At 35.7% G+C, this 22,157-nt stretch overlaps 2 protein-coding genes and 1 non-coding gene across 3 annotated transcripts; 1 reads left to right on the top strand and 2 right to left on the bottom strand.

The window, feature by feature from the left end:
- Window positions 1–1,479: 1,479 nt before the first annotated feature.
- TRNAR-ACG lies at window positions 1,480–1,552 on the bottom strand. Its single transcript has one exon. It is a non-coding gene; the product is annotated as a tRNA-Arg (tRNA).
- A 98-nt stretch (window positions 1,553–1,650) lies between these two features.
- On the top strand, window positions 1,651–6,339 carry LOC115995152. The gene is made up of 8 exons (XM_031119603.1): window positions 1,651–2,106; window positions 2,560–3,086; window positions 3,202–3,274; window positions 3,669–3,749; window positions 3,835–3,898; window positions 5,038–5,125; window positions 5,258–5,342; window positions 5,528–6,339. Exons 1-8 carry the CDS (start codon window positions 1,984–1,986, stop codon window positions 5,609–5,611), a joined length of 1,125 nt encoding a protein of 374 aa, XP_030975463.1. The 5' UTR covers window positions 1,651–1,983; the 3' UTR covers window positions 5,612–6,339.
- Window positions 6,340–13,282: 6,943 nt separating this feature from the next.
- On the bottom strand, window positions 13,283–20,986 carry LOC115995151 (asparagine synthetase [glutamine-hydrolyzing] 3). Its single transcript, XM_031119602.1, has 15 exons — window positions 20,678–20,986; window positions 20,065–20,203; window positions 19,030–19,125; window positions 18,805–18,946; window positions 17,725–17,820; window positions 17,207–17,301; window positions 16,801–16,962; window positions 16,300–16,380; window positions 15,971–16,192; window positions 15,721–15,855; window positions 15,033–15,113; window positions 14,787–14,873; window positions 14,490–14,597; window positions 13,897–14,183; window positions 13,283–13,597 (listed from the first exon to the last, which is right to left on the bottom strand). The coding sequence occupies exons 1-14, from the start codon at window positions 20,755–20,757 to the stop codon at window positions 13,953–13,955; spliced, it is 1,755 nt and encodes a 584-aa protein (XP_030975462.1). The 5' UTR covers window positions 20,758–20,986; the 3' UTR covers window positions 13,283–13,597; window positions 13,897–13,952.
- Between the last annotated feature and the right edge of the window lie 1,171 nt (window positions 20,987–22,157).

Below are 22,157 nucleotides of genomic sequence, written 5' to 3'. Positions count from 1 at the left end.
CCAAACATGAATTTTGTCTATTTCATCCCATCCCATCCCATACATTTAATTTTAATTTTTTTAATGTGTATCATATTAATATTATTATCTTAAAAGTACTTGTCTCTCCCTTTAGACCTTTTATTATTGCCTCTTCCAATTCTCCATTATCTCTCTCTCTCTCTCTCTCTCATTGGTGTCGTAACAAAACATTAAATGCTTTCATCAAAAACATTAAATGCTTTCATCAATTTCAACTTACTTCGCTGCTATCCTTAATTGGTTTCATAGAATTGGAAGCAATAAAAATAAATAAAAAAGCTACAAAGGCATGTCATGTTGCATCACATTTAGATTTTAATTTGACCATGTGTTTCTAGATGATAGGAGTGACCATTTGTGTTTGAATATTGAGTTCATGTACTCATGAATATTCGACTATATGAGTTAACACTAATTCGACATATTTATTAAATGGGTCAAGATTTATTAATCCTAACACAACTCATTTATTAAATGGGTAAGTCGTGTCGACCTGTTTATCAGATTTTACCAAAATGAAAAAAAAAATGCAAAAACAAACAAATAAATATTTTTAATATAAAATTCATAACTAACGAATAACATCACAAATAATTATCTATACTACTATTTAAAGAGCTTCCTACTATTTGGGATCCTCATTTTCTTGGTCCAAAAATGCCCCTACATCTCTATGTTTAAGTAGAGACAAGACTAAAGGACAATCTGATAAAAATATAGTTCTAACTCTCACTAAAATATTGCTTAAAAAATAGGACCAATTTCCTATGGTTTTATCCACTTATAAATTAGATTTTCAAAATAAAAATTATATATAAAAAATAAATAACAAACTTTTTTTTTTGCTACAAAATAGGATCACTAAATCCAAAAAAGCCTTATCTCACACACATGTGATGAGACTAGTTCAAAACTAAAATATATCTCAATATCACAAATAATCAATCACATTATGTCAAAGAAAGTAAACTACAACAACTAATAAGTTTAAATACTTAACGTTTGAAGGGTATATTAGTAAAATGTCATTTAATTAAATGAATCAAACGAGTCAAATGGGTTCTATAAGTTGAACACTAATCCACCAATTTATTAAATGGGTTAGTCGTATTAGTCCGAATATAACGCGAATCCATTAAATCTCAACCCATAACTTATTAATTTCATGTTGTGTGTATATTGTGTTGGATTCATGGATCGTGTCCAATTTTACCACTCCTCATGCTATATAGAACGAAGGATGTGATAATTAACAATGGGTCAATCAACAAAAGGAAAATCTCAAAAAGACAAAAGGAAAATCCAAAAAGAATGGGCCAACTCAGTACTTCTTTAATGGACCCACTTCACTTGTCCAAGAAATAAGCCCACGTCAGTACCGTGAGGATAGATAGGTATGAAAACGACGTCGTTAATGTCTACTTTGAATAAAAATAAAATAAATATATGAAAGTACGACGACTCCACTGGGGATCGAACCCAGAATCTCTGGTTCCGTAGACCAGCGCCTTATCCATTGGGCCATGGAGTCCCTTTTGTCTATCCCCGAAGTTAATTAATATTTAACGTACTTTAAAGGACTAGAGACTAGATAACATTGAAACCTACAACGAGGTCACCGAGAATAACTTTTGACGTCCATTACACGACCCTGTCGGGTCACCTTGTTGGCCGCCAATGCCATAGGTTAATATCTTTCGTTGGGTGGCAACAAATTCAACTGCTTTGAAAGCTATGTTACTTTGGATATACTCTTTCTTCTCCTGCCAATTCCTCCTTACCCAGACACTGAAATTCTTTAATATAAAAAGAGAGAAAAAGATTGTAACTGTAACATAGTACTTTTGGCATTTATAAAAAAAAAAAAAGTGGGAATACAGAATCAAGAATCATCATATCATATGTGTTGAAAATTGTACTGTAAAATTCCATCTTTTGTGTGTTTTATTTGTATTTGGAAAAATGGGTAGACAGCAGTCACTGAGGAACAAAGCAGCTCACTTTGTGTCTGATCTCACCACTGTCATCCTCAACCCCATCTCTGACAAACCTTCCAAACCTCATCGTCATCCTCCTACACCTCATGTAAGGATCTCTCTCCCTCTGCTATGCCTTAAAAATCTTGACTTTTCTATATTTTTTTCTCTTTTTTGTGGTTGATTTTTTATATTTTAATGCAAGTTTCAGAATTTGGGGGTTTTGGTTATTGGGGTTCTGGTTCTCTATGTGGGTTTTTACTATATATGTTCTACAAGTCATCAAGCTAATTGTTTGGAATCTTAGAGCTCTGATTGGCTCTAACCATAGATGGGGTTTATGTGTATATTTTGTTTGTGATCAATTTATCATACAATGGAAGGTATTTCATTATGAACTAAAAAAATATGAGACTGATGGTTAGGATGCATAGCATATAGGAACAAAACCCTTCATCCAGATAAACATTAATATTGCTTGAATTATGATTGTGTTGAGTTTAGAATTTAGACTGTTCATTAATTTGTCCAGATTCTAACTCTGTAGTTTTTGTTTTGTTAGGAAGATGTGAGTGAGTCGAAAATAAGTCAACTAGAGTCAATTAATGAAGAGGGTTCTGGGGATTTAGGGGATGGGCCTGATACTTCATCATTTAGCGCTTTTCTCTACTCTCTATTGTCATCCTCTGAGACTGAAGATAAATCAAAATCAGATGAGCAAAAGAATGACGAAGTGGAATCGGGTGACCTGCAATCAGACAATGTAATTAAGGAAAGTGGTGGGAAGAAAAGTTTGTTTTCTAGGGGAAAACAATCACTTGGTAGAGCTATGTACAAGGCTGCAAGAATTGGTGGCTATCGATCCCAGGATCGTAAGGGTGACTCTGAGATGAAAGTTGATGGGAATGATGCTGCTGAATTAGCTGGAGTTGAGATGAAGAATGTGCAAAATGAGAAAGAGTGTCTGGCTTTGATCGAAGTCCCAGACATTTCTGAACCTTCTTTGCTTCTTTCAGAGAAAACCAGAAGTGCTCTTTATGCATCGCTTCCCACACTTGTTCAGGGGAGGAAATGGTTATTGCTCTATAGGTGGTGTGAAATTTCATTTGCATAATTGAATTTGGATCTTCCTAAAGTTGTAAAAAAATCTTGCTGTTACTATCAATTATATACTTTTGCTTAACATATCTATTGACCTCTGCAGTACATGGAGGCATGGCATATCACTTTCAACCCTGTACAGAAGGAGCATGCTTTGGCCTGGATCTAGCTTGCTGGTAATTATAAATTTTTGTTTTTCTGGAGATTAACTTGGAATTCATATATTTAATTACTGTCTTCGAGTAGAAAATCGTGAAAGATTTATTTAGGTGCTCAAATCATTGAAGAAATATGTTTTTCTTGGAGATGAATTCATAGGCAAAATTGGATTTTAACATATTTTGAAAGTTTAAATTCTTTGAGCAGATGTACATATCAATTTTCCAAATTTTCTAGAAGCTTGAGGTTTCAGAACAATTATGTTGTTAATTTGAGAAAGATGACCTCTTTTATTTCTATTGTTAAGCTAGGAGCACAATTTGTGTCATATAAATTTTTGGGTGTCACTACACACACTTAAATTCAGGATAAAACTTTTGTATTTATCATATGAACTTACTATTCTTTCAGGTGGTTGGAGACCGTCGAGGTGCAGTATTTGGTGGCATGGTTGAGGCCCCTCTAAGACCAACCGACAAGAGAAGATATCAGGTGTTGCTGAAACACATAATTTTTTTGGGTTCGTTCAGCTAACTATTTTGTTTTATGAATCTTTTTGACACCAGACATTGAACAGGGAACAAATGATACATTTGTTTTTACAAATAAACCGGGTCATCCTGTTGTATTCCGCCCCACAGGTACTTACTACTGCATATTAGCTTTCACAAGCAACTCGTCTGTGATTTCCCATCGACATTTGAGTCTTAGGCTTGGTTTTTCATGTATTCAAAATGGAAAGCAACAAGCTACATTTGTTTTCTCTTGCTTAATCAATGTAGTTAACATTGTTATCACAAACAAGTGGAATGTGTGATAAACATTATGCTTTCTACCAACTAGGATTACAAATAACAACAGAAATGATTGCTATACTATTATTCTTTGAGTGCTTAGAAGATATGTATATGCAATGGCCGACCCCAATTAGTCTTTACTCTGTTGAATTGAGGATCCATATGGACATGGTTTTATCCAGAGTGGACTTCCTGGTTGGACTGGGTTAATCATGAACAGAAGTCAATCTATTACTGTTTTTTTTTTTTTTTTTAAAATTCTGAAAACCATGCATTTTAAATAATACCGGTGAAATATGCAAACCATAGGTCAATCCAGCAAACCACTGAACCATTCACCAGTTCAACCGGCTCAAGTTGTAAAAATTTGAAATGGTTGTCGAGGGGATTCAAACAAAAGACCCCCCATGAAATTGTCTCTTTTCTGTGTATCCTAGGTTAGTTCCTAAGAGCTAGATAAAGACAGATAATTTCATCATGGGAAACTGGAATTTGATTTGCTACATTTGCCATTTACTGATCCCCTCCATAAGATTGCATGCTTGATGTAAATTTCCATTTTCTTATTGTCTGAAATTTAGTTTGTGTCGATTTTTTTGTAATGATTTGCTGGAATTCAAAAAAAATTTATTATTTATTTTCAAAAATGTATGTTGTCATTTACAAAGTAAATGCCAACACTAAGAAGCTATCATCTATATATTTTAGTTTCCTGTAACATTTTAATTCTAGGTTTAAGTCAAGCAGTAAAATTAATGAGATCATGGTAGAGATTTGACTCTCTGGTTCTACCTCAAATTGGATGTCATAGAAGTATAATTATGTGGAAAAATTATTAAAGGCATGCACACAGCAGTGTGGTCCTGAACCTAAACCTGCCTTGAAATGGACCACTTTCTCAGAAGGGTGCTGGGTTTTTGTTCTACCTTTTGGTTTGGTATGCAAGACTAATTTTGGTGGAATGCCTTGTTATATATGAGCAGGTGTAAATCGCTATTTCACTCTGTGCTCCACCGACTTTCTAGCAATTGGTGGAGGTGGTCACTTTGCACTGTATTTGGATGGTGATCTGTGAGAATTCTACCACCTCATCCCTCCCCCTTTGTTTTGTTGAATCTTTCTATAGTAGCATACCTTAGTTCCAGGATAAAAGAAAATGTTGCCATATTAGTTTTGTAACTATCTTGATTTTTTCTCTTGCAGTTTGAATGGATCAAGTTCTGTTTCGGAAACATATGGAAACACTTGTCTTGCACACACTGAAGACTTTGAAGTGAAGGAAGTTGAGGTGTGAAGAAATTTATTGTCTCTCTCTCTCTCTCTCTCTCACACACACACACAGAAGCACACATGTTTTCTACAGCTTGGCTTACCAATTATTTGGTTGTGGTGCATTTGTTAATTGATGCAATATCTCTTTTGTATTGAAAAAAAATAATAATAATAATCCAAAATTTCTTCATGTGAATGCAGTTGTGGGCCTTTGTATATGCTTCAAAGTACGAGGAAATACTTTCTTTAAGCCGAACAGAGGCACCTGGGATTTGCAGATGGTAAATGCTCTGCAAACTCATTTGATGATTGGCCACCTTCTTAGTGAGGTAGCAGCTTTGTACTGTTGCATAATGCTGATTGCTGATTGTCTTCCTAGTTGAGAACTGAGAGTGGACGGTCTTTTGTATATACCAAGATATGCTCCAACTCAGTATATTTTTGTACATATGTATTCGCCCCTGTATATACAAAGAGGGCTTGTGTTTTTTGAACTGCCAGTTTTGGGTAAAAGCTGAATGCTGATGGTATACTGGTTGATAATATGAGTAGTGGTCCAAGCAAAACAATGTGCAGTTTCAGAACTGAAACATGCATTTTCGTTTTTTCTTTTGGTCCTTTTGGTGAGGGGTGGGGAGTCAAGTGATGAACGTTCGGTTTACAAGGACTAGAATTACGAAAATTTACTTCCTTACATGTTTAGAAGAGATCTAACAATGAGAGCATTTACTTTTTAGGTAAATTAATTTTTCCTTAAACTATACTCCTTTTACACTTTTCCTCATAAACTATGAGAATGTATACTTACTTCTCTAAACTATTACTCATGAAATGGGATATAAAGTGTTACACGAGTAATATTTTAGAGGAGTAATTGTGTACTCTCATAATTTATGGAGGCAAGTGTTATGTGGATAATAGTTTAGGAGAGTAAACGTGTTTTTTCATCGTTTAGGAGGTAAGTGTAAAAAAAGGTATATGGTTTAGAGGAATGAAGTGTAATTTCCTTTTTATGTTGCAGTACTAAAAAAGTAATCTATCTGTTATCTTTTGTGTTCTTCATACTCCAATAAAGCAGAGGTTTGTTGATTTATTCAATAAAGTTTTATCCAAGTGGTTGGATAAGTATTCACAATCCAGGTTGTTAAAAAAAATCTATTTTACAACTTCAAAACCTATTTTATCTATTTTACCATTTCATTTTACAACTCACTTAACATCTTAGTTTTTATTTTTACATACAATTCATTAAAATAATATAAAAAATTAAATTTACAACTCATGAGTGAGAGAGATGCAGAAGTATGAGAGAGAGAGAGTAAAATATCTATATTTGTTTACAGCTCATGAACAATAGGGTTGTATATGTATACAAACCTTACCATTCACCGTTGCTAAAAAATTTTAGATACTCATACATGAGTAAAGCTATGTTTTCTTTTCCCAATTATTGAATGATCAAAAAAAGAAAATGGTTGGTGTCGAATATTCAAATTCTCTTTTCCCAATTATTAAATGATAAAAAAAAAATGGTTGGTATAGAATATTCAAATTCTCTCTCTCCAATTATTGAATGATCGGGAAAAATAAAAGTAAGCGGATAAGTTTACTTCTAAATTAAATTAGAAGAAAAAGAAGTGACCAACTAGAAAGGAAAATGCTTGGTAAGAGAGTGTAATTAAGTGTGTGTGTTCAATAGTTAGTTTGTTTCTAAATAAAATAAAATAAAATAAATCCTAGAACTACAAACTATTTTACAACATTTTTTACAAACTTCTGATGTAGTAAGTAGTTATTAGTAAATTAAAAATTGATGTTAGTAGTGGATCCATATCAACATTTTGTAAAAATATTATAAAATAGTTTATAACTATAGAAAAGAATGGCTTTTCCTCATTTGTATCGGATTCAACTTTTCATGAACATGGCTATATTATTATGTACATAGCCAACATATTTGTATTTAACCAAATATATTTGCATTTTATTGGTATGATACACACAAGTAATGAATTCTAAAGCCCGACCTTACTTCCACATTGCTTTTTTTTTTTTTTTTTTTTTTTATAAGTAAGAATGACATATACGAAAAGCTACTCTATGCATGAAGAACATGGAGCAAACCTAGAAAATACAAGAAGAAAAAAACAGAGAAAAAACTAAAAAGAAAACCAAACAACAAAATAATTACAAAAGAAAAATGGAGCTAAGGAAAGAAGGGAGAGAATCACAAGTTGTGAGTCCCCATGCCCGAGACCAATCAAAAAGAATCTCACTAAAAGAAGTAAGCATCTGATCACCAGAGCTATCCAAGTCCTCAAAAGTCCGCCGATTCCGCTCCTTCCAAATACACCATAGGATGCACAACGGAACTAAGTTCCAAATCTGAGACGAGTGCTTCCTCAACCAATTCCACCAGCCAAAAAGCAAATCTGGGATCGATCTAGGTATAACCCAAGACAAGCCAAAAGTTATAAAGACAACTCCATAACTGATAAGCCATTTCACAATGAAGAAGTAAGTGGTCTACCGTCTCTCCACAATGATGGCACATAATGCACCAATCCACAAAATCCAATCTCCTCAATCTCAAGTTATCACCCGTTAGGATCTTATTCCAAGCTACACACCAAACAAAAAAAGAAACTTGCCTAGGGGCCTTTGCTCTCCATATAGCTTTCCAAGGAAAGACAATTGAGGGAGAATCCCTTAATTTGTTATAATACAACCGGATGTCAAATTCCTCATTAGGCTTCAACTTCCATCTCATCTGGTCTCCAACTTCCATTGGAGGAGTATTAGGTCCTAATAAACGAAGAAAATGCAGCCCTTCATCCATCTCCCAATCATAAAATTCTCTAATAAAACGAACATCCCAAATTCTTCTCTCCTCCGCCCCCTGCCTTGACAAAGAAGCTCCTACAGATGCCTCCTTATCAATGGCAATACCATACAACCTTGGGAAAGCCAATTGAAAAGGTTGATCCCCATACCACCCATCCTGCCAGAACCTCACTCTATTCCCCAACCCAACAACAAACTGACAATTTTTGCTGAAATCCTCCCAACCCATGCGAATACCTCTCCATAAACCACACCCATGAACTCCCCTACCCAGCTTTGAGGTCCATCCCCCCCATTCTTCCCCATATTTTGAAGCTACCACCCTCCTCCATAACCGATCCTCTTCCTTCTCAAACCGCCACAACCATTTCCCCAATAAGACCTTATTGAAAGTAGTAAGTTTCCTTATCCCCAAGCCACCATTGGCTATAGATGCACAAACTTTATCCCATCCTACTAGATGAATCTTGCTATCACCCTATAGAAAGTCCCTTTGCAACTTTTCAATTTTATTAGCCACATGAATAGGAATGGTGAATAATGATAGAAAATAAGTAGGAAGACTAGATAGCGTACTATTGAGTAGCATCAATCAACCCCCCTTAAACAAGTACAGCTTCTTCCACCCAGCTAATTTCCGCTCAATTTTTTCCAAAATTGGATTCCAAATTGAAGGGGAATTATGTGAAGCCCCCACAACGGCATGCCAAGATAAGACATAGGCAAAGTTCCAACTCTACAGCCCAAAATTTCAACCAGGACATGCACATTAACAACCTCCCATATTGGAACCATTTCACTCTTGTGCACATTGACCTTCAAACCTATTACTGCCTGAAAACTAAGTAACAACAACCGAATATGAAGAATTTGCTCCACATCTGCATCACAAAATAGAATTGTATTGTCTGCAAACAATAAATGTAAAACACATTCCCAACCACCCCTCCTACCCTCAACTTTAAAACCACAGATCAAACCAACTCCCTCCACTCTTCTCAACATCCTACTAAACACCTCCATCATGATCAAAAACAGCATAGGAGATAGAAGATCCCCTTATCTTAAACCCCTTGAACTACCAAAGAAATCAGCTGAAGATCCATTAATCAAAACAGAGAACTGAATTGTGGATATACAAGTACGGATCCACTTACACCACTTCACTCCAAAGCCCATTCTATTCAACAAATACAGCAAAGCCTCCCAATTCACATAATCGTAGGCTTTTCAATATCAAGTTTACAAATGACTCCAGGAACTCTACTCTTCCCTTGGCTATCCACACACTCATTCGCAATAAGAACTGAGTCAAGGATTTGTCCCCCACCCACAAAGCTATTATGAGTCTCAGATATCAACTGATCTAAAACCACTCTCAAACAATTTGCCAAGATTTTATACACACTCCCCACCAAGCTAATAGAGCGGAAATCTCTAATATTAGAGACATCATGCTTTTTAGGAATTAATGCAATGAAGGTAGCATTAGGGATTTTTCAAACTTACAATGTTGAAAAAACTCTTCAAAGACCACTAGGACGTCTTTCTCCACTACTCTCCAACAATGATGATAAAACGCCATAGTAAACCCATCCGGACCTGGAACTTTGTCACTTTCTAAGTCACTTACAACTTGAAGAATCTCCTCTCTCTCTCAAACTTCCTTTCAAGCCAAACCCTCTCTATATCCCCAATACGATCAAATTCCAAACCTTCCACAAAAGGCCTCCACCCCTCAGTCTCCTTGTACAAATTTTTATAAAATTGTACTACTTGATTCGTTACCTCGGATTCCTCCTCAAAAACCACCCCATCCACCTCTAAGGTCCTCAGAAGATTAAACCTTCTATGAGAGTTAGCCATTTTATGGAAAAACTTGGTGTTATTATCCCTTTCCTTGATACATAACATCCTAGATTTTTGTCTCCAGGAAATTTCTTCCAAGGAAAGAAGATGCTCCACCTGGGATCTCAAATCTGCCCTATGACATTTCTCCCCATCAATGAGATCAAAATCCCCTTCCTTAGCGTCTAATGTTTTCAACTCCTCCAATAATTGCTTCTTTTAACGTTCTACATTACCAAATTCTCGGCAATCCATTGAACAATGTCCTCTTTCAGAGTCTTTAGTTTTTTTGCAAGCACGAAACTAGGTGTACCTACAACGGAATGCCGATTCCACCAAGATTGAACTCTATCCACAAATTCCTCCGTCTTTAACCACATATTTTCGAATCTGAACGGACTTTTCCCCCTTGCCATTCCACTTTCCTCCAAGAGAATTGAACAATGATCTGAGATAAGACGGGGTAAAATCCTTTGAATAACATCTAGGAAATGGTCCTCCCAATCTGGAGTGACCAAAGCTTTATCAATCAATCCTAGACATCGATGGTTGATCAATACCACTTGACCATGTAAAACTACCTCCTTCCTAAGGCAAATCAACCAAGTTAAGATCCTTAACAAATTCAGAGAATTTTTCCATAGCTAGGGTCAAACGTGTCTCACCCTTATGCTCAATAGGAAAGCTACCCACCAACTCATCCCACATGTGACCCCTCTCATTATTCTCATTTGGGCCATAAACGCCTGAGCATGCCCATATAAAACCGTCCCCCACCCCTTGCCACTTTATTGAAACTAAGAAAGTACCAACCATAACCTCCACCTTATCCAAAACCCTTTTATCCCACATAAGCAAAATACCATCAGTAGTCCGATCGGCCTCCAAAACAGCCCAATCCACATATGGACAGCTCCACAAACTACAAACCAGTTGTCTATTCATGCTAGCAATTTTCGTCTCTTGTAGACAAACAACATCACACTTTTACTCCCGCAACAAATTCTTCACCACAAGTCATTTCCGAGGATTATTTAAACCTCTAACATTTCACAAAAGCATTTTTATCTTCATAAACACAAAAATATCCCCAACTACTGACACCAACACAAGACCACCCTTTATCTCCTATCATAATTCACCAAAGAGATTAAGTTTTGCAACTTTCTACGTCCCTTGTTTTTGGACTTAGCCACTTTTTTTGCTACCCGTTGCTTTCCTGTGTAACACATTGGCTGCCTCCATCATAGTTTCTAGCCTCTGTAAGAGAGCAATGCACAACTTCTCATGTCGAGTCATTAACAACCCAACCAATTTACTGAAACCAGGAATTCTGTGTTTCACCCACCCAAAAATACTTAACTTAGTCTCAATACTCAATACCTTAGTGACCTCTTCTAACTTTGCCGAATTTGTCGACGCACTCGGAGCAATGATTTGCAGAGATAAACAAACTGACAATTCTGTTTCACCAAAACCCACAGAAAAATCAGCTGCATCCTCCACAAGCATAACCTCCCTAGGAAGGCTTAAGAGTTCCTTACAATAAGAGGAAGCAACCTCCTGACCCAATACTCCAAAACCCAGTGACCCAGCTCACAAAAACTCTAGAAAAAGATCGGGAAAAGGATGTCCAACCAAACGCGACACTAATTTGAGAGTCACCGTCCTCTTACCTTCAGAAATCAACCCACCCGACAACATATTGGAGCCCAAAATACTGTTCCGATCAGAGCTAAACCTGAAAACCATCGTCAGAGGAGACTCGATGCACCCCGACACTTCTACCGACGAAGCACAACACTAACACTCCACCTGTATCGAAAAAACAGGACTCATCAGAGGCATCGAGAAGCTCTTTCCTCCATTCTCGACTTGAACCTATTCCTTCTGTGTCCTCACAGGACCTCTAGCTACCTGTATTGGCATCTTAAAGCTCGTCGGAATCAACAATGTGCTCTCCTCAACCTTCTCGTGAATATTGGTTGAGAAGATAGGCCCTACAAATTTATTGGAACATTCTCTAAGCTCAAAAGTTTTTGGGCTTATGGTATTTGGGCCTAAACTAGACTAACTAATTGGCAGTTGGGCTGCCAATTTGTTAGAGCCCAAACCTAGCTTACCCTTGCCAAGTTCCTTACAAGCCCGTGTTACCAATTTAAAATTCTTTACTCCCCCTTTATTTCTATCCCAGGAAACCCGTCTCCTTCCTTTCACATCAATCTCCACGATTAGACCACTCCCTATCCAGCATGATCTCCTTAAATCACTCATCTTCCCAATTTCATTTGCTTTTGAATTCAAACTAAAACTTGATGTGATACGTTTCCTATTTTCTGCCGAATTTTGCTCGCCTAAATCTGTCTCCACATTAATGCATTGTTCCCTCCTATCCCCTCCTCCCACCACCATCGTATCAGGCTTGCCCACCGGAAAATCCCCCACTTTAGCACCTGTAAATCTCGAATTCATCACCAACAACCCCCTTGACTGATTCTGTCTCTCCACAGACTCCCCTTGAATCATATTTTTATCCTTATCCTTGGTTGTAATATGTTGTGACTGAGTCACATCCCTTGGCTGCACCTGACCCTTCAAGATCTCAACAAAAGACCGAAAGGGATGAAGCCCCAACATTCTCCTCTGTGGCAGGGACACAAATTTGGCCTGGCCTGAACCACCTAAAACATATTGGTCAAGCCCAAAGACCTTCCGACCATTTTGTGCTTTGCCTCCAGGAATTATGACAGATCTTCTACGCCTGCCAACTTTGAGTTCAAACACTAAAAGGAATTGACCAAAGGAATTTGATCCTCACTATAAAGTGTACGCAGTATCTCCTTCCCTAAGTGTAAAAAACTGTTTGGGATTGATTCTGACCACCGTGTATTCTATATTCTTCATCAACCATAATGTTGCATTCTTGCCCACGAATACTGACTTCATGGAAGTGTTTGCCCTGTTCAAAAATACGTAAGGAGAAAAATTTTCCACCTTCCTCAACCACCAATTGAAAAGGCTTAAATTCAATGAAAAAACTATGAATTCCACCCATACTTAAACCCCTAACCCTTCTTAAACCTTATGTTGAAATTAGACAATGTGCATTCCTTGAAGAAGTGAATGTCAACCACAATTTGAAAGAAACAGGAATTCTAGTGTTCCACCAGAAAACCAACTTTGCAGGAACTTTGAATGGAACACCATGGAAAAATCAACCCATTTGTCAATTTTTTTTTTGTATTTTCTACAGGTGAAGTATCGTTTGAATTAGAGCTTATTAGCAAAATACATTTGTTTGAAATGACTATTCGTCTTTTGGACCAAGGTTTCTCAAATACGGGGGGAAAAAAGATACAACAAATTAAACATCCATTCACAACCACATGACATTGCCAAGCTTAAAATTGTTAAGATAGAGTAATCTAAGTCTACACAAGAAACCTGGGAAAAGACAAGTACAGAACTCTAATAGCCTAGCAACCAACAATGCAGAAATTGATTACAAAACAGTTGTGAGAGAGCCGAATTGATGTAAATGACAGGAACTTCACAGCCACAAGCCTTTTGTATCAGGATCTGTCACAATACCAGAAAAGGGTGTTATTAACTACATAATCTCACCAAGAGCCTTGTAGCTCAACTAGTTACGCACCTTCTAGTGTTTTTAACAGAGACATTCAAGATTCAAATCACCCCTCACCCGTTGTAACTATCAAATTATCACCAAAAACAATACACAATCTCATGCAAAATGCTTTCCATGATACATGGACTGTACAATAAGTCAATAACCCAATTTCCTTGCCCCCCAAAAAAAAAAAGATTTGGTGCATATTTAAATGAATCAAAGTGTAACCAAGAAACCAGATACCTACCCGTCAAGAACAAATTTCAAGTGATGTGACAAATAAAAAAGTGTGGGAGTCCTCAATCAAACAACCGTTGTAGCTTTCTCTACAATCTCTGGTAGCTTTTGAGGGGAGCCATTTATCAGATTGGCGTCCTTGGCATCCACTTCTTCCTCATATGCAGCTGCATGAACACCAAGGGCAGCACGACCAGACGGGTCAGGATTTTTTGACCACGCAGCGTCCCATTCCACAGCTTTTGCTGTACTGCATGCTACACTAGGACCTCCAGGAACTGTTGACCTTGCAGCATTCTGTTCAGAAACGGCAAATTGAAAATAAGTATTTGTAATAAAATTTTAAAGATAATGTATACAATAGTCAGCAGGCACAGCAGGCAACATTCCAGTAGATATTGATCTTCCATTTAATTGAAAATAAGGTGTGGGAAAAGAAAAGGAGAAAATTTAGAAATTTAGAACTGTGACTTCAACATTGCACCTTCAAGATGAGAATGGAAGAAAATCTAACACCACAGATGGTAGATTAAAGATAATGATAAACAAAAACAAGCAAATATACACCACTCTAACTCTCATTGGAAACATGCAAAGACCAACCTTAGGATAGAACTTCTCAAATATAGACCTATAGTAGTATGCTTCCTTTGTGGCAGGAGTATTTTCAGGGTAAATAAAGCTTGCGTTCGTCAACATTGCATCTGTTACCTGGCCAGTAATGAACAGAAAAATGAGAAATAATCATATGCAGCCAAGGAAGAAGTATCACTTATATTTCATGATCTGGAAAGTCAAAAAAAGTTAACTACAGCTCTGGTTCCAAATGGTATATGGCAACACAACTGATTAAGCAATATAACTCATATCACCAATCCCACAAATTCAAACTATGCATACTTGTTTGTTTGCATGATCCTTCAAGCCGTCAATCCAACTGTACCCAACACCATCACTAAACTGTTCCTTCTGCCTGTATAATATGTGCTATAACCAAAAAACAAAGAATTCCAACAATTATTGCACAAATATTACATATTCAAGTCAAATATAAGAAGATGTAGGGAAAAAATAAAAAAACAAAACATGTAAGAAGTTTGGGCAGAATGATGGATGGGAATGTAGCAAAAGCGCAATAACCCCAACCTTTGGCAAATATGGATTATGTTCGTCATCGAATGCATTGCGTAGGATCCACTTTTCAATTCTTCCAAGATCAGGCCTGATCTGTCATTGCAAATACATGGAAGTAACTAATAGGTACATTCAAAACAAAAGAGGGGGGGGGGGGTGTTTACATATACAGATTTCAGAGCAATTGCCATCATAAATGGACAATTAGTTTCAGAATGGTGTTTCATTTGACATCATAATCTTTAAATGGATATAAAAATAATTTAGAGATTTCTTAACGATCTCCCCTACCCTATTTCAATTCTTGAGGCGCCTATACTGAAATAAGCACCATATACTAGGATACTTCCTACCCCTAAGAGTAAAGAAAATCCAGAATAGTAAGAAATGGAACTCGAGATGCATATTCAATCATCATGGGCCGTAAGAATTAGAAACAGAAGCACAGAAAGCAACCAAGAAAAATCAAAATTTTAATATGTGTTGATATGCACTAAGGTGTGTAAGATATAAATGCCAATGGCAAACACCAGCTAATAGATAGTTTTCTAAAAAATAACAACCATAAATTCCTTAAATTTTTTTATAGGTAGGTAGCCAGTAACGGTTATTGCATTCTGATCACATATTATATCTGAACTGCTCTGCAGGTTAAAACTGTGAAAACAAAATGTACAACCAGAGTCAACAAGTGTGATACCAATTTCCACTCAGGATCAATGCTCATAGCAACGTTGATGAATTCTTTATCTAAAAAGGGTACACGAGCTTCAAGACCCCAAGCTGAAGTTGATTTATTGGCCCTCAGGCAGTCATACAGATGAAGAGATTTAATCTGTTGCAGTATCACAAAATGTCAAATAATAACATGGTAGTATAACAGAATCCACCAATTTTACATGCACACAATGATCTACCACAAAAAACTGAAAAAGGCACTGTGTGGATACCTTTTGACATGTTTCTTGGTGAAACTCCTCCTTGTTAGGCGCCTTGTGGAAGTACAAGTAACCCCCAAAGATTTCGTCTGAACCTTCCCCAGAAAGAACCATTTTCACTCCCAAAGATTTAATTTTTCGAGACATGAGAAACATTGGTGTGCTAGCTCTGATAGTCGTAACATCATATGTTTCAATATGGTAAATGACTTCCTCAAGTGCATCTATGCCTTCCTGAAATGCCAAAGAGAAGAAACATTTCTCATATACTTGAACTAAACAAATCTGAGCCTTTTGCCCCCCTTGTGGGGAAAAAAAGGAGGGAAACCATAAGTAATTACCTGAACGGTGAAGTGAAACTCATGATGGCGAGTTCCAAGATAATCTGCTACCTCTCTGGCAGCTTTCAGATCAGGAGAACCCTGAATATTAGAAAATGGAAAAGGAGCACATAAACATATAAAAAGATAATCCATAACCATAAATCTAATAAAAAATTAATTTCAGGATAACAATCAAGAGACACATAAACTAGCAAATTCTTGTCTCAGTAACACCAAATTTTGCACATGTAAGATAAACAATTAAGACGTCAATAACCAGGTCAATTTCACACTATTCTGCATCAACTTTTTAACACCCTATACAGAGGTCACACAGCAGATCAAAGTCAGTGACTATAATAATCTATAGATACCACTAGAAGCACTCAGACAGCTGTTTTAAAAGCCATTGGACATAAGCCAGCCAATATCCAAGCATGTCATTAAAGCCCGTCCTAGACACAAAAGAATAAAAAGATAAAAGAGGAAGGACTAAAAATAATAACCAAGTACTATTACCTTCAAACCAACGCAAAAGGTGTGCAACTGTGATCCCCACTGACAAGCAGCTTCTAGTTCTACCATATGGCGGCTAGCCACTGCAGCAACAAGAGAGGAGTCCAGTCCTCCGGACAAAAGTACACCAAATGGTACATCTGTCATAAGTCTCTTTACCACAGCCTAAATGAATTTGATACCAAAAAACAAGATGGATGAAGTTAAAAACACTAAGTATTCATTTAGTATGAATAGCACACAGGAAGCAATTAATATAGAAAATCAGTAACATCCAAGATGACCAAGAAAATAAGATCAACTAAACTAGTATATTTCACAAATTCAAAGAGGATAAACTAATTGCCCTACAAGTTAAGAACAAAAATAATAGCACTAGAATTTAAACAAGCACAAGTTCAGAGCATGCCTTCTTAAAGGTCTCACGTAGAAGTATGGGATCATATGGAGTTGAGGGTATCTGCTCTGAAAACCATGGTGGGTTATACCATCTTCTAAGTGCTCCTGTCAACATGTTACAGATTATAAAATAAACAGTTCATAAAACACCTAACACATCTAAGTACAAAGTTTAAAATTTCTAAAATTAATCATAATGTCTTGAGTTCCCCCACAACCAAAAAAAAAAAAAAAAAATTGTAAAATAAATTTCAGACACAATCTTTTTTTGTTATAAAAAAACATAACCAACTTTGACCATTAACAATATGATTATAAATTTTTCTTAAAAAACTTCAAGAACATTCCATAAAAGGCATTAATAAAATAATCCTCATTAACATGAATTGGAGCTTCAAATCCAAAACAGATTTCAGAATTTAGACCAACCCAGAACAAAAATTAGTCCATCAACTTTGAGAATGCATAACCAATACTATATTTAATCAAAAGAGAACTTTGCTCTTCACTAGCTTTGTAGATGTATACCCTGTTTGCTGGAATATAGATGCCCAGGGAGAAAAGACATGAATCTTTCACAATCATCACTCAGAGCCTTCATTTCTGAAGCAAACCATACCGATCCTACAAAATATGATCAACCATTAATTAAAGTATGTGGTCCTCACTAAGATTTTGAAAAAAAAAAATTCAAATTAAATGGCAAGCTCTAGATGAAGTACAAAACAAAAGTTAAAGTATCAACTGAGCCAAACTGGGTAGACTTTAAATTACCACTAATTTAAGATCTCACTAAAGCTGAGGAAATGGGAACTTAGAAGCATTGTAGTTTTTCCCATGATCAAGCCCATCTTATATGTCAACATACCCCACTTATTAGAAATGATTAAAGTCAACAAAGATTACAACTAGTATTTTTTAAACTTAAGAAATATATAATAATAAATAAAACATAATTAATCAAGAACAGGAACGAATGTCAAAGTAGAAAGATAATAAAACAAAAAAAAAAAACTCCTTGCCATCCCTTGTTGACGTTAACAAAGTAGTTTATCTTCTCAAATCTATTAGGCTTCACTAAAACAAGTAAACCACAAAGGCATATAAATGAAACAGGAATAAACATACTAGTGCTCTTATATGAGCAACATTGACCACAAGACGAGATATCAGTATTACCATGTAAACAATGTCTAGCACCAGAATGGTTTTTATAAGCGTAAAAGTATTAATGTATCAACAATGAAAATTATAAATTAAGACAGAATCTACAGGAACCTAAATATTGGGAGCCAAGCAAGATTAAATAATGCTTGGGACATCCCTCATACCAGCTCTATTAGATAGGAAAGGAGACCAATATACGATAGCCAACAACTTTTAATATTCCACTTAGATCTAGCCCGTTAGGAATAAATGCCCCTAGATTACTCCGCAATTGATTCTAGCGGGTAGGGTCAGTTGCTTGTAGATTTACTATCTATAGACGAGTCCCAAGGGCTCTTCTTTAGAAACTTCCCTACGGCATTCAAAATATATATATATATATATATATCCACCTAGATCTTAAGAGAAAGAAATTCCTCATACCAAAATGAAGTTACATACCATCAAGACCCCAACCGATATATAGTGGGGTAATACCAATAGCGTCACGAGCTGCAATAAAACTGTTGTCCCGGGTGTCAAGAAGAACAAAGGAGAACATGCCATCCAACATGTCCACAAAATCTTCTCCATACTCTTCATACTGGAAAGAAAAGTAGCTAAGTTCTCAATTGCTTATAATAAGAAGTATGAGCACAAAATCTAAATAGGTTTTCAATTACTTACAAGATGGGCAATCACTTCACAGTCGCTTCCAGTTCGGAACTGATGAGACTTCAGCTTCTCTCTCAATTGTTTGTGGTTATATATCTCACCATTAACCTAAGGACAGAGTTCCAAAATTCTAAGATGAGGACCATGAAGCTTTGTCTGTATAGTTATAATTTTTTTTTATTACATAGATAGGTAAAATTTCATTGACTAAAACAGAGACACCACCCAGCACATGGGATATGTGCAAGGTGCGACATATAGTAAGAAAAGGTTCCTACCAATTCAGTATGAAACACTAAATGCAATTGTATTGTATTTTTATAAGTGAGTTTTGGCCCGAGGGGAGAGGGAATGGGAGATTCGAACTAGCAACCTCCACCCCATGAGGCATGGTCCCAAATCAATTGTGCTACCCTTTGGGGTTACCAAATGGCATTGTTAAAGAGAATAAAAGCTTAAAACTAAATATTATTGATAAGAACCATGAACGATACAATGAACGCACAAATCACTTTTATCCAAATACAATATTGTAAGTTTACATTTCTACATTATCCAGGTTCTACCATCTTAAAGTTCATCCAAAGTCTACCAAAATCAACATGTACATTCAAAATTTTCTCTATAAATTTTTTTAAGGGGCTTTATAGTTTTCCAATAGCTTTAAAACTAGAAATAAAAAAGATAAAAATAAAAAACTTTTATAGTTTTATTAGACAAAACTAGACATATGATGTTCCTTGAAGGCCTTTGAAATTATCAATCTTGTTGTGTATGCTGTGTCTATGAACTTGTTATCAATTATCCTCAATGCCTAGTAAATATGTGAGGGGGGAAAAAACAAGAGCAATGATCAAGACACGATTTTTTTCACATCTTTCTTAAGGTGGCAAGTTGTGATTGGTTACTTTCACATGGGCGCATCACTGACCGCACTTTTATTATGCACCCATCACAACATGCCACCTTGATTGCCTAACACTTGATAAAAATTCTAGTGTCACTAGATTTATTGAACAAAAAAAACACAATAGATATAGAAAATACCGTGACAACAACGGTCTTGTCTTCGTTGTATAGTGGCTGATCGCCGGAAGTAGGGTCTACAATAGCTAATCGTTGATGAGCAAGATAACAGTTTCCATGACAATGCAAGCCACTCCAATCAGGACCTCTATGGCGCAATCTACACTTCCAAATAAATCGAAAACAGAAATGATTGCTGTTAGTATTAGGCATTTCATTGTCTCTATATAAACAAAAAAGCAAAGCCAACATGTACTTGGAATCCCAAATCCCCCACAAAAAGAATAAAATAACAATGACCAAAATTGAAATTAATTTCGCATTTTTGGTTAGGCAAAGTAAAACAAAATTAGCGTATCTGTTTCGCGTCAGCTTATTTAACTTTTTGTCGATTGCTTTTTATATAAGCGAGGTTATAAAAAGCTGTACATAAATAAAAATGATCATTTTAGAATTAGGAAACGCTTTTATATGTATGTATGCATGCATGTTTGTATCAAGCTTGAAATGATAGAAATGGCTGAATTTGGTTGAGAAAAATGTAATCGTATAAAATGTATTCTTAATAGAACCAAACATCAAAAATTTCAAAACCATGATTCATGACCATTTCATATCAAAAGAAATTGAAAACCTGCGAGACAATTCGATGATGCGAGAGCGCTTGGCTTGAGAGTTGTCAATGCAACCGAAGACGGCGAGAATTCCACACATGGCTGGGCTGGCGGCTTCTCTCTGTCTCTCTGTCTCTCTGTGCAGGACTGTGTGTGTTTGTGTGACAGAAAAAGGAGGAGAGAATTGAGAGTGGAGGCTTGGTTTAGGTGGGGAATCCAGTGGGATTTTGTGGTATTATATATGATCACAGCCGTTGATTCTGACTCAGTCTTTCAAAAGATTCCGATTCCTTTTTTCTTTATTTTAATTACCGACTAGGGTTTAGGGCGTGTTGCTCTGGCAAATCGAATCTACGCAAGTCTCTTTTTTTTTGAGAATCGAATCTACGCAAGTCAAGATCTGCTTTTTTACTTTTTAGTACTATCTGTGTTACTTTATATCCATCTCTGATTATATATAGAGAGATGCTACGTTTACAACATTTCTACAATATTTTTACAATAAATTATAGGTGGTTAATTGTTATTGGTTCAAATTTCAAATTAACGCTAAGATTACTTTTTTGTCCCAACAATAACAACTAGTAACAACCTGCCACTTAAGATTTTTTGTAAAATTGTTGTAAAAATATTATAGACATATCATTTCTCTTATATATAAGACCATGCTAAGGCACTCGTTAACCCTTCATTTTATGACATCATTTTTATATTAATTATTATTTGTTAATAAAAAATTTCTTTAACTGGACTCTTAATTAGTATCCTAAGGACACTCGTTAGGATTTTCCTTATATATATAGGGTCCAGTTAATGTATACCCTTAGAGCACATGTTAATAAAATTCATATATATATATATATATATATGGTAAGCTAGAAGAGCACGATACTTTGGATTTTTTTGGACTGTTTGGTAACGTTGTTCTAATAACATTATTTGTATTTTTTAGAAATACGTGTGAGTAAAAACAAATGTAAAAATAAGTGTAATGTTTAAGAACTGAAAAGTATTGCTCAAATAACCATACCAAACGGCCCCTTTATTTTTTTCTCTTTTTTTGGACAATTCATATCAGCTTCATGTTCATATCAGATTATCTAAAATTTTCTTAGTTATTTTAATTTTTTTCAATTACTATAATCATCATCATCTGTTCTCTTACTTTATGGTTAGGATAGGTAAAAAAAAATAAAAAAAATCTAAAAGAAAAATAAATAGTGTCAATATAAAATTACACAGTTATTATAACAACTATATATTTTTACACAATTTTGTATAGACTAATGTGAGTAAATTTTGGACTTATTTTTTTTGAGAATCACCAAACATACTCTTAATTAGCTAAAATGTGATACTTTTTTTTATTATACAAGCACACTAATGTGACACTTTGATTGGTTTATTTCAAAGTAAAATATTTTAAAATATTTAAATACTTTACATATAAAACATTTTCGAATTTCGACAACCTAATTGCTAGCACATGTTATCGACGGT

This window comes from Quercus lobata, chromosome 6 (assembly GCF_001633185.2).
Source record: "Quercus lobata isolate SW786 chromosome 6, ValleyOak3.0 Primary Assembly, whole genome shotgun sequence".
In the NCBI taxonomy this organism is placed as follows: Eukaryota; Viridiplantae; Streptophyta; class Magnoliopsida; order Fagales; family Fagaceae; genus Quercus; species Quercus lobata.
Note: the sequence above shows the minus strand (reverse complement) of the source record. Positions and strands in the feature narration are given on the sequence as shown.

Coding starts and splice junctions, on each gene's coding strand:
- LOC115995152 (XM_031119603.1), top strand. CDS start 1,984: ATGGGTAGACAGCAGTCACTGAGGAACAAAGCAGCTCACTTTGTGTCT. Junction 3,275..3,668: donor GGCCTGGATCTAGCTTGCTG/GTAATTATAAAT, acceptor CTATTCTTTCAG/GTGGTTGGAGACCGTCGAGG. Junction 3,750..3,834: donor CCGACAAGAGAAGATATCAG/GTGTTGCTGAAA, acceptor GACATTGAACAG/GGAACAAATGATACATTTGT.
- LOC115995151 (XM_031119602.1), bottom strand. CDS start 20,757: ATGTGTGGAATTCTCGCCGTCTTCGGTTGCATTGACAACTCTCAAGCC. Junction 17,821..18,804: donor TATCGGTTGGGGTCTTGATG/GTATGTAACTTC, acceptor CATATTTTGTAG/GATCGGTATGGTTTGCTTCA. Junction 16,381..16,800: donor CCTTTTGCGTTGGTTTGAAG/GTAATAGTACTT, acceptor TCTAATATTCAG/GGTTCTCCTGATCTGAAAGC.